General features: G+C 34.3%; 2 protein-coding genes across 14 annotated transcripts in view; both read right to left on the bottom strand.

Moving 5' to 3' along the window:
- Nucleotides 1-4,506, bottom strand: part of LOC125675218 (trichohyalin-like) — an 86,660-nt gene extending 82,154 nt beyond the window's left edge. For 2 of the 13 annotated variants that reach the window (XM_048912739.2, XM_048912797.2), the window contains exon 1: nucleotides 2,541-2,872. In XM_048912739.2, coding sequence (XP_048768696.2) covers nucleotides 2,541-2,576 — 36 coding nt within the window. In that variant the 5' untranslated portion in view covers nucleotides 2,577-2,872. Of the gene's footprint in view, nucleotides 1-2,540; nucleotides 2,985-4,420 lie in introns of those variants that run through there. The other 11 variants (XM_056165163.1, XM_048912762.2, XM_048912786.2 and 8 more) reach the window with 10 other exon arrangements.
- A 3,372-nt stretch (nucleotides 4,507-7,878) lies between these two features.
- LOC125665977 (peroxisome assembly protein 12-like) lies at nucleotides 7,879-11,807 on the bottom strand. The gene is given in 6 exon segments (XM_056165149.1): nucleotides 7,879-8,624; nucleotides 8,760-8,848; nucleotides 9,122-9,151; nucleotides 9,153-9,294; nucleotides 9,732-9,958; nucleotides 11,759-11,807. Coding segments are annotated over 5 exon segments (600 nt in total). The 5' UTR covers nucleotides 9,953-9,958; nucleotides 11,759-11,807; the 3' UTR covers nucleotides 7,879-8,506.
- Between the last annotated feature and the right edge of the window lie 592 nt (nucleotides 11,808-12,399).

The following is a 12,399-nucleotide window of genomic DNA, read 5'->3' as shown; positions in this document are numbered from 1 at the left end:
TTCTTTGTAATATATTAAAATATTTACAATGTTTGTAAAATCCACTGATGGATCAATTTCTCCTACAGCTAGACTATCAGCTTTCGAATCTACTAACCTCTGAAGTTACGTTAACATCAATTCCTCTTGGCCGACTGCTCATTTTTGCAGTCAATATTGTATAGAACTAACAGTGACTGTTTCTGAGCGGATATTGAAATCAGCTTAAAAGCAGTATTCTAGCAATGTCATTATTCACACAACATGGAGAATTTCAATTAAATTTTGACCTCAACAGGCGTCAATGTGAAAATTTTCTCTTCAATGCTGCAAACCAACAAAAGAGAAAGATAAAAAAAAATAACAAAATAGAAAATTTACTATTACTGATAAATCTGCAAATATTCGTGTGGCAAAAAAGACACACAGTTTAATGGCGTATAAATTGCCATATATCATCTATCCCACATAAGCTTTATACAAAAATAGTTCAAAACCCTTCTTAATCTTTGTGGTCAAATTTGAAACATCTATATATCCCAATAAATCCGTGGATATGAAATATGTCCTGCTCTAGAGTACCCCAGTCTGTTGAGATAACCAGCCCAATTACCTCTTCACATGTCAGCTGGTGTTTACTAACCTGTTTTCTGAACATGAAAGTTTTCTGAATTAGAGGCAATCAAATATTTTGGATACATAAAGATTTTATGTGTTAGAAAAATGTTTGTTTCTTTGGCAGATCGAGATTTTCACCACACGTTCAAAATAGACACCACTATACACATACAAATGTATATCAGAGCCTCTCTCTCTCTCTCTCTCTCTCTATATATATATAGAGAGAGAGAGAGAGAGAGAGAGAGAAAGAGAGAGAGAGAGAGAGAGAGAGAGGGGGGTAGTTCATAATAAGAGTGAACAGCTATAGCTGGCACCAAGAGAATGAAATATTTTGACCTTCCTTCCAAAATCCTGAAATCCACTTGGATGAATTTACTTTGAACCAATTGACTTAATGTGCAATATGCAATACAATTTGAACTTGGAAACACTTTACACATATTTTTGAAAGAATAAAAGGCAACAAAATATCAACTGGGATTTAATTATGTATAGTAAATATTTCCTACTACAAATATCAATCAGTTCGTGAACTTAAAAGTCTGAGATAAGAGATGTTTATGACCGATATTTTAAAAATAATTAACTACTGTTAATGACTAGGCATGATTTGGTATCTGTCACAGCACCTGACACGATATACATCTTGTACATGCACAGCATGAGTTATGTAGGCAAGATGACCTTCAAATCAGGCCAGAATTTTAAACGTGCCATCTTAAAGGTGGTATTGATCCTGAACAAATTTATCTAAACTCTAATGACATATCAATCTCTGCAGACTTCCATCTTGCTGCCAAAAAATCTTCATTCCAAAAAAGGCCATCCAGTAAAATTTTCAAACCACCAGTGACTATTATATTTCCCTTTTATAAAATCAAGAAAATTTGGCACATTACCGGTAGTCAGACACTGGTACATCCTGATGCATACACATGTCCATTTGCAACTTTACCCATAGTATAGTTACCTGATATTCAAATTCTTGCTTTTACTGTAATGAATGCACTATCATTTACATTTAAGGTACATGTATTTCTGTAACGCTAAAATTTCAACTTTTAATGACAGACTTTTATAATAAATCATGGTTATTTGCCTAAACTGGTTGTTTTACTTTAACCTACACAGTGGAGAGATAAAGGAAATTAATTGACAGACTTTTTTTTTGAATTTTCAAAGAAAAACACATGAATAGTGTTATTTGATTAACACAGGGAGTTAATTAAAGTAAACACAAACCATAACTAAGAGTACTCTACCTGTTGAAAAATTATGCCCTTTATTATAATTATTTCAAATAGGAACCCTGCCAAGATTCATTAATCAACTTCTCCATGAAACATAACTGCAAACTTCATTATGATACATGCTTTACATTGCAGAGAGAGAGAGAGAGAGAGAGAGAGAGAGAGAGAGAGAGAGAGAATAACTGCAACAATGTCTATATGACATTGTAATGTAATATTCTTGAAGTGACTCAAAGAATTTTGAAGGACAGAATTGGGGCTGAGCATGCATACATTTATTCTTCATTAAGCTTAAATTATATGGAACCTATACCTGTTTGTTTACCATACTAAAACAATCTAAACTTTACATGTACGTACTGTATGTGATTTCAATTACTTCACCTACAAAAATTAATGCAATATGTTTTACATCTCCAGCTAATCTTTCTAATAAAATTTTACGTTCATGTACTTCCTGTGAATTTATATACATGTAATTGTGGCTTACTATCATATCAACATCCTTGCTAAGGATACACTTTAACATCTACATAAAATTTAGAGAAATTAACAAGACTCATTTGAATATCAGAAAATCTATTATTATTCAGATTACACGTACCATGAGTGATAGAATTCCAAACTTTTCAATTTCTTTACATTAATGAATCCAAATTGAATTGTGATTTAAAAATGTGCAATTGTTACCTTTGGTTTCTGAACCACACTCCTTTGAGTTGACATTCTGATAATTCAATTAAACGTCCCAGATGTGATTTGTCTAAAGTCACAAAGCTAAAAATCAATCCATAGGGATTACTAAGGTTTCATGCATTATCTTTTGGTTTAATCCCATCATCAAATTAAGTGACCAGCACCAAAATAATCCAAGTCCATTCATAATTTGTTTTCTAACATCATTAAATTTTTTTCAGTACACCCGAAACTAAATATGACACATTAATGCATTCAATGTCTTTGCCCGGCAGTGATGTTGACGAGATTTAAAAGACTGTGACAATTTTTTCCCTGACCAGGTGAGGCGATATTCCACCAACTTGTTAAATATCTGCAGGCAGGGACAGGCAAAATTTCTATTGATCTATCAGAATATTGCAAATGATTGCTGCCGATTGAAAAAAAAAATCAGATAGTATATAGTTGGAGAATTTAGGAGATTGGTGCTATTGGCATTGTGCCAGAGTGAAGCATCTGACAGACCTTTTACAAAGACAAATCCTATCTTTTTCAAATCTGCTAGGATTTTAATGGAGGAGTTTTAAGCGAAACACTTTCATGAATTCCTGATATATTGTTAAGATCCAACGAGTATACGAGTGCCAGATCAAAGTGGTAAACAAATAATTGCCTGTGGAAATGAAACATGGGCAACTTTTCAATTCCGATTTTAATTTCAACTTCATAAAAGAATATTCATCAAAAAAAATTCTGTAAGACTAACGTGATTAAAGACGAAAATCAATTGTGTTTTGAAACAGCTAGCTTTTAATAATGTCCAGAATGAAATTTCTCTGACAAAATTAGCTAGCTTAATCTCAACTATCATAAAAGAGGTCTTTCCAACGAATTCAAATTGTATAACAAGCTACAATTAGATGGTATTGACAAAATAGAAAAATATTTACTCAGTAAAATCAGTTGTGTCAAAAGACCAGGCCCAGCATACCAAACCAGATAGGTAATGTTAATGGCTCAACACTATAGCCTTCAGGAGACCATTCTAAAGCTAATGCCATGAAAGCTTAAGTGTCTCTAAATTCGGTACATGTAATTTATCAAATCTCATTTACACTATTACACTAGAATTTCTAAGTGCTTATTCTGTCATGTCTCCACATTTTTTGCATCAAGTAGTCATCTGTTCAGAGCATATCATTTACAGTTAAAAAGTGTCATAACAATAATATCCAAGAACTTAGTTTACTAAATTCCTCCTAGACTTACCAAGTTTGACATGTGCAAGTTTATATGAGTAAGAGTTGGTCAGAGTATGACTGCATGACCTATAGTGTAGGTTTACCCGAGTGCGAGTTGATCCGAGTAAGACTTGACCTATCGAATGCAAGTTTACCCGAGTGCGAGTTGATCCGAGCAAGACTTGACCTATCGAATGCAAGTTTACCCGAGTGTGAGTTGGTCCGAGTAAGACTTGACTTATAGAATGCGAGTTTATCTGAGTGTGAGTTGGTCCGAGTATGACTTGACTTATAGAATGTGAGTTTATCTGAGTGTGAGTTGGTCCGAGTATGACTTGACCTATAGAGTGCAAGTTTATCTGAGTTGGTCTCAGTATGAATTCAGAATGACCACATAATGACCATCCTAATAAGAAGCAATGAATCTTGCTGCACTTGACTTTCATAGTACTGATTATTACTACATTTTATATGTGTCTATGTTTGAGCTTCATCTTTTGAATGGCAAAAAATATTGCAGATCTGTACAATCGTAAAATGGCCTGAAATTTTAGCTGCAACTATGAAACTACTGTAACAGGACAGATTTGTTTACATGAAAGAAATGTGACGTCTACTATTACAACATGAAGTGAAAAAGTATTATCATACCTCCTTTGTGAAACTAGTAGCAGGGATAAACTAGAGGGTCCTTTAATGTTGAGTTTTTATCCAATCTTTATTAGAAAGAGTATATCCAAATGCTTTTACACTCCTCTCAGACCCAATACCACATGAAGAACAGAAGTAAATCATTCCAAGCATACACTGTTAATTTCAACACAGAGTGTACATGTATGCACAATTTCAATACAACTTTCTTCTACGCAAACACTCTCCTTATATGCCACAATGCACTTCATTATATACCAAAATCCCCCTATTGAGGTATTGTACATGACTTATGAGATTGCTAAATGGAATTTTATCTTGAAGGGATTCGAAAAGTTCAAACCAAAATTTCTACAATTTGATAAATATATAAAGGCTCTCCAAAAAGCCGGTCCATACCGTTATCATAATGGTATATGAACCTTTCCCTAAAGTCAATAAAACAACAGCTGTTATCAATTCCAACTATTCCATTCATTGACTTTTATTAACTTTATTACACTGAGAATCCAAAAGAGGGTACATTTTCAATTTGAAATTGATGAAGATTTATTTGAAAATCAACCTCACTATCAAATCTTGTTTTTGCCAGAACTTGGTCATACAAACAAACCAAGGTGTAGAACTAAGTGTGAAATTCTTTTATTTTTATTCTTAAACCCCATTCCTTCCACATGAACAAATAGGAAATGGTCCATAGTTATTCAATAAATGAGTATTTCAAGTTCAGTCATTTAGGCCTCAGTTTTCAAAACCTGACTCATTGCCTCATGCTAAGATATTACATGTTTAAATTTCTAATTAATGTCTTTAATGGCCAATTATTAATTTTAATTAAAATAGCTTTGAAATGATCTTCAAGAATCCTAATTCTAATGAAAGTGATTGAAATACATATATTGTACAGTATACCTAGTAATGAATAAAATCAAAACTGACATGAAGATTCTTAATGCAAGAAATTAATTTCATCAGGTGCTTGTTCTGAAAGAGATTTTATCTTTCCCTGTTTCTCTGTCTTTATCCAAATATGCAGAACATATATGTATATGTTATCTTTGGAAAAATGCCCTTTGTTATTAAACCTTAGATCTACATTCTATCAACAGTTCTGTGATCTGATGCTGTCAATACCAGAAGGTAGATAAATTCTTCTCCCCTCTATAAAATATATCCCATGCAGATCAACAGCTCATATCAAGTCATGGCTATCATTATATCCCCCCTCCCCCACTTGACCCCTATCAGGTGCTGGACAGCCACTTCAAAATCTCCTAACAACACATCATAGCATTTACTCATTGGTATGTTGCAAACTTGTTTCCCCTGAGAGTATCGAATTCCTATATCTTCAACAATACTGAAATGATTAAATCAAAATCATATTTATTCTCACTACTAGGTTAAAAAAAATATTCCTCATATGCTAGACTGTTTGTTAATTTTTCCTGAATAAATGACATTTTCATTATTTAGAACACCAACAGATACACATTTCTGTGAACTCACAATCCCTGTACGTCATTAAATATGCACACTTCAATACACATACATATTTTAGCCCCATGATTTGTCTTTAAAATCAATAAATCATACACTTTTACATGGAGCAATTGATATTTTTGCTGAAGATCACCTTCCTTCACAAGATTTATTATCTGACTTTAATACCGTGATTATCTTGACTTGAAGTGTCTTGTTTGGATCGATGGTAGATTATTCCACACTTGTGGCCTCTTAGTGGGGTGCCCATACCCTCCCTACTAGAGTTCTAGTCCCACATACCTTAAAAGTTTCAGGATAAATGCCATAGTGGTTATTTCATGTTTACTTTTCACATAAAACATATCACTGTCAGAATGCCTTTATTCATGTAACAGTGAACACAGATTGTAATACATTTTCAATCTTGCAAGTTTGAAAGAACCTTTGCAATGACCTACAAAGGTGTACATCTATCCAAGTATACTGCACTATGTTAAAACCATATTGAAGTATGTATATGAAGGTTTTAAATTATCATCAAATCACAATCGTGGCATCGGTGGTGGCCGCGGCAGTATTATATAAAACCAATCATTATTATTATTATAAGTAGTGATGTCTTAACTCGTAGGTGTATTTAATGACATCACCATGCAGTTGTATGAAAAGGTGAAGATAACAAATAATGATCAATCTCATAACCTCAATCTCATAACTCCTAATACAAAATATAGAGTTGGGCACAAACAGACCCCTGGACATACCATGGATGAGGTGTGTAGGAGGAGTAAGCATCCCCTGTTGATCGGTCAAATGCAACCGCCATAAGCCCTATATCTTGATCGCGTAAACGGAGTAATCCATAGTCAAAATCAGTCTGTAAAGAACGGCCTAGCAATTGGTATGAAACACGTCAAACCCAACTAGATTGTTACAACGAACATTGAATTTGTGAGATGCGGACTTTAATCAAGACTGTTTAAACCCCTGTAACATCAACTAGTTTTGTCAGTAGTCTGCCTTGATTTAGAAACGTCATCATGTATGTGTAGTGACCTGAAGTCATACATGCAGTTAAATTACAAGTTGTTCAGTGTAGTGACATCACCAGCTCCGAGTACATGTATATAGTGACATCACTAGTTGTAAGTGTAGTGACATCACAAGTTGTAAGTGTAGTGACAGCTCTAGTTGTAAGTGTAGTGACATCACTAGTTGTAAGTGTAGTGACAGCTCTAGTTGAAAGTGTAATGATATCACTAGTTGTAAGTGTAGTGACATCACTAGTTGTAAGTTTAGTGACAGCTCTAGTTGAAAGTGTAGTGAGAGCTCTAGTTGAAAGTGTAGTGACAGCTCTAGTTGTAAGTGTAGTGATATCACTAGTTGTAAGTGTAGTGACATCACTAGTTGTAAGTGTAGTGATATCACTAGTTGTAAGTGTAGTGATATCACTAGTTGTAAGTGTAGTGACATCACAAGTTGTAAGTGTAGTGACATCACAAGTTGTAAGTGTAGTGACAGCTCTAGTTGTAAGTGTAGTGACATCACTAGTTGTAAGTGTAGTGACATCACTAGTTGTAAGTGTAGTGACAGCTCTAGTTGAAAGTGTAATGATATCACTAGTTGTAAGTGTAGTGACATCAAAAGTTGTAAGTGTAGTGACATCACTAGTTGTAAGTGTAGTCACACAAATATCCACCAGCAGTAGTGACAGGAATGTGCATAATTTTGTTTGTTGTATCTGATATGAAGATCTGACTCACAACTGCAGATGTGCTTAACATGGTCTTATCAAAAACCACTAATGCTATTCAGTCTAATGATGAGTATATGTATTTGGGAAAGGACCAATCACTACCCACCATTTTAACAGACCTGTATAGGCCAATATTCACATTAATGAAAAACAACTGGGCTATCAACATATTAGTTAAGAATCCAACAAATATATGGTTAGTAAGAACAATGTGGACTATATTTTCAGGATTTAATTCATACTCACTGTATATAAATCTTAATAAACCTGAAAACATAATACACATACATGTAGTAGCAAATCTTCCTCAATATCAACAACTCTCGATTCCAAAAACTGAGTATTAACAAACAACACTGAAATCATTTACCTCTAAAACATACTTCGTCGTTCTCTGTGATGACATCACTTTTACATTAATCACTGATGTAATAATAAATTAATAAAATCTTTTTCAGACAAAAGAAAACTTTTATCTTCCTATTATATGTAATGATTATCTGATATTTGGTGACTAGCTGTCACTGAAAATATATTATGATAAATAGAAAAGTCAACTACATTCAACATTTTATCAAGTTGAGCAACACCTTTAATTTGCAGATACCTGTTAATAATTTGATCTGAAATTGGATACTAGCCTTGATTTCTGAGTACAAATAAACTAGTTATGATAGCAGAAGTGTAAAGTTCAGTGGATGCTTAAAGCATATCACCATCTGCAAGATTAGATGCAAATTATACATGTCCAACATTCACACAAGTCAATTACTTCATCTATCTCAACTCTGACCCTTGAGATCTATCACAGCCAAATAGACATGGATTTCACATTCGGATCTAGTTCAGGAATCTGGAGGGTACAGTTTGATTAGGTTCTGCTGTCTGGATGGATAGCTGGTGACTGGACAACATTGGTGCTGTTTGATGTAATCATAGATACAGGTATAACAGAACACAAACCTGTATACAGAAGAAAAAAAATCACCATAAAAGTATTCTTTAAATTGATACTTAGGATTTATTTCCACAGATCTGCAGCATTAATTAAATCTGTGAATATTTTATGAAATCTTACAATGATCAAGAAAGGCTTACCCAGATGTTGAAAGTACTGTATGGTTTGTGCGAGTTTTCAGACACAATGGACAAACATCATGTGAAGTTTTAATTAAATCTCTGTCAGCCTACAAATATATTTAAATGTATGTTTCATAACAACAATTTCAGTGCATTTTCTACAAATTCAGCTGAAGTCTTTAACACTGCTTTGGCAAAGAAATTGAAATGTCTTTACTTTCTCAACTCGAGTTGTAAGCCAATTTAAGGAAAATGTAACACATGCAGAGAACTTCAGACAAACAACCAGACTGACTCATACAAAAAGAAAAGCATATTTTGATCCTTCCCATCTGCAACAAAGGGTCAGCACACTTTTTAATTAATTCTGTTTGATGTACCTTTAGGGGATCAGGTATAGGCAGGGCCAATCAGAGATGGTGCATTGTTTTTGCTGGAATACCACCACTCCAGGAACTGCAGGAAAAACACACCCACAGACAAACCTGTGGACAGGGTGACAGCTTTTACACCAAGGATTTTTCTTATGGCCAAATTTAGTTTTCCAGGCACACTAAAAAAAAAATAATACATGTTAACATTTTCAATAGACAAAGGGGAATAACTCTATCAAAGTAATAATTTACGAAATCTTACTATATATATATTTTTATATGTTAAATCAACAAATCTTGATAATTTCTAAATCTGCTCAAATAAGGTATGGATTCAATGCAAATACTGAACTGGAACTTAACATGTATTCTGTGCATTAGTCATATAACATTCATCATTTTACCATTTCTATCCTATCTCTTATACATCTATTTCATGCTACCAAGCTGTTACGTTTTTATCCTATCTCTTATATATCTATTTCATGCTACCAAGCTGTTACGTTTTTATCCTATCTCTTATAAATCTATTTCATGCTACCAAGCAGTTGATGATAAACCTGTAAAAATGTGTACACTGAATAAAAGATATAGCCAAAATGCCAAAAAAACTGACCTTGAAGATGCCCACTGGTCAGAAAAAGATAGTCTGTCCGATTCTTCATCCTCCTCCTCCTCTGCATGAGAAAGCCTGGTTCCTGACAGGTGAAGAAGAGGAGAGTGCCAGGAGGTTTTACCAAACATGTATGCTATCTGATACATTAGCATGCTGCCCTCCCAGCTCATGTGAATGTATCGGTAAACGGCTACAGATACCTTATATAACTGCTTCAGCATTTGATTCTACAATAAAAACATGAAACAAACATCAATAATGCACTTATTATATATAACAGTCATGGATTGTTTTTAGAAATGCAAGTGCTGATTGAAAAAGTTAAGATAATGGTGATGGTCTTGTACTGAACTTGCTACACGATCTTTACATTCACCCAATAGTACTGTCCCCTTGCACAAGAAAACATTCTGAGGAACACAACTTATAGCTGTATACTTCAACTAAGTTTCATGAAACCTCTTAGACAGCGATATTTATTTTTCATGCTGTTCTGACTTTGAAATTGGTAATTTGATTGATTTCTGTTGGTCACAGCCAGGGTTTATTCTGACCTGTAACAGCTTGCAAACTTTAGTAATAAATATTTTGTATTCTTATGATTTGCATTTCAGTTCTATATTTTTTCTTATATTTAAGATTAAATCTTAACTATGGTACATAATACACCAATCTGGAAAGTTCTACATGTACATATAAATGCATATTACACATGTTAAACTTTGCATTCTTGAAGCTACAAGCAGTGACAGTCATTTGCAACTGGACCAGGTTTTGTGGATTTAGGCCTTACAATGTGCAACATATGATCTGTACATGATTTCACAATATGTATAACTATATAATTCCAAAATGCGGTCACAGTAATATACTTTTGGGTCCCACCCCCACAAAACCTTTAAAGATGGATCAATTCTGACAAATTTTGATTGTCCTGGGTCTAAAAAGTGTATATAATATGATCCGGACATGATTTGCGTATACATTTACCATAAAATTTGAAACGATTCTTAAGGCCACAGAAATATATTCTGTCCGAGTACTGACACAATTTAACTTTCCCTGAAGATGTATCAGCTATAACCACAAGGTTTGATAGTCCTAAGCCTCACAGCGTGAAAGATGTGACACAGACATATTACAAAAGCTAACAGACGGACAGAAACATGCACAGATGGATAAAATATATTTGTTTCAGGTCACCCGACCGACCCTAAATATATCCGACCATATCAATTTTTTTTTCAATTTTCCGATTTCAATTTATCGATGTACGAACTATTACCCGAAATGATTTTGGTACAAGTTAACAATACCGACAACAAGAATGGCGGCACATCTTTTAGAAGCTGCTTCGGTGTTCGCAATTTAAGGTTACATAAATGCAAGCAATATCAGAACCCCATAAATATTATGACAACTGTCTTGCACAAATTGATATTAAGTGTCCTATTCAAAGCGTATCACCCACAGAACTGCAAGGCGGACAGTTTCCATGAAGTGACTGCTAGCACCAGATGATACCCCGTTCGTAGTCGAACGTTTTTATTTTTATTTCACACTTATCCAGTAGAAGTTCCTGTGACATATAAAGAAAAGTTTAATGACCCATTACCCTTTTCAAAGATGTTTTATTTATATTTAAAAAAAAACAAAAACCTACCTACCGACCCTTTTTTAAAATCATAGGCGACCTGAAACAAACATATTATTTATGTTTTTTGGCCCAAGTGATTTATGAGAAAAAGTACTACGATATTCTCTTGTTCCTATCATTTCAATGTAGAGGAAAATAGGACAAAATTTTACATGCAACTGTAATTTCGGCTGAAATTCGGCTCGTTTGAATATTTGGAACTTCATAGTTCATGTAATCTCGGAGCAGTCCTTCATCTGTTCATAGTTCATGTCTGGAAATTTAATTTTAGCTTCAGCCAGTTCTAGCACTCACAATAGGCCTAGCAATTACTGTGCACTAAGGTTACACTGCTGTTGACGCTTCTAATAAGTCATTGATTTTGCATTACCTGCCGTTTAGGTTCCGTTCCCAAATTGTAAACATTTTGCCTTCAAATGATGACTTCCATCAAATACATGTATCAGTACGGTCTATAGGAACTCTTCAATTTCAGGAGATAAAATATTGTGCCATGGGGGCCATTCGGAAAGCTTAGAGGACCCCTAGGACTATCATTTACCACTTTCAGTTTGGGCTGTAGTGGTACCACTCGGTGGCTCCCGGGGGTCGGGACAGATTTCGAGTCCCTATTTCTACTAATTGAGGAGAGACAAGGACAATGTATCCATTGATTGAGGTAGAGAGTACCAAGGAGTATTCGATGCCATGTAAAAAAAAAAAAGAAAGAGCTCTGGAATACCCGGCAGTATTGTTTATGTTCTGCCCCGGAGGCAGTAGTATAAGCAATCGTACAGTTACTCCAATACAAATTCTGAATAATATATTTATTTCTCCTAAGTGATGTATTCCAAAATACATGAAGATGAGGCTGAGTAGATGTGTGTGTGAGTGTGGTAAAAGGCTGTAAAAGTACAAAGAATGAAATTACATTTTGGAATAATATCTATAATGGCACACCATACAGTCATGGGACATAATTATTCGCCACCCTGTGCGCAAATGTCGTTGTATTTGCGATTAGGAACCGAA

Source organism: Ostrea edulis, chromosome 1, assembly GCF_947568905.1.
Source record: "Ostrea edulis chromosome 1, xbOstEdul1.1, whole genome shotgun sequence".
Classification (NCBI taxonomy): Eukaryota; Metazoa; Mollusca; class Bivalvia; order Ostreida; family Ostreidae; genus Ostrea; species Ostrea edulis.
The sequence above is the reverse complement of the archived record's forward strand: the minus strand, read 5'-3'. Positions and strand labels throughout refer to the sequence as shown.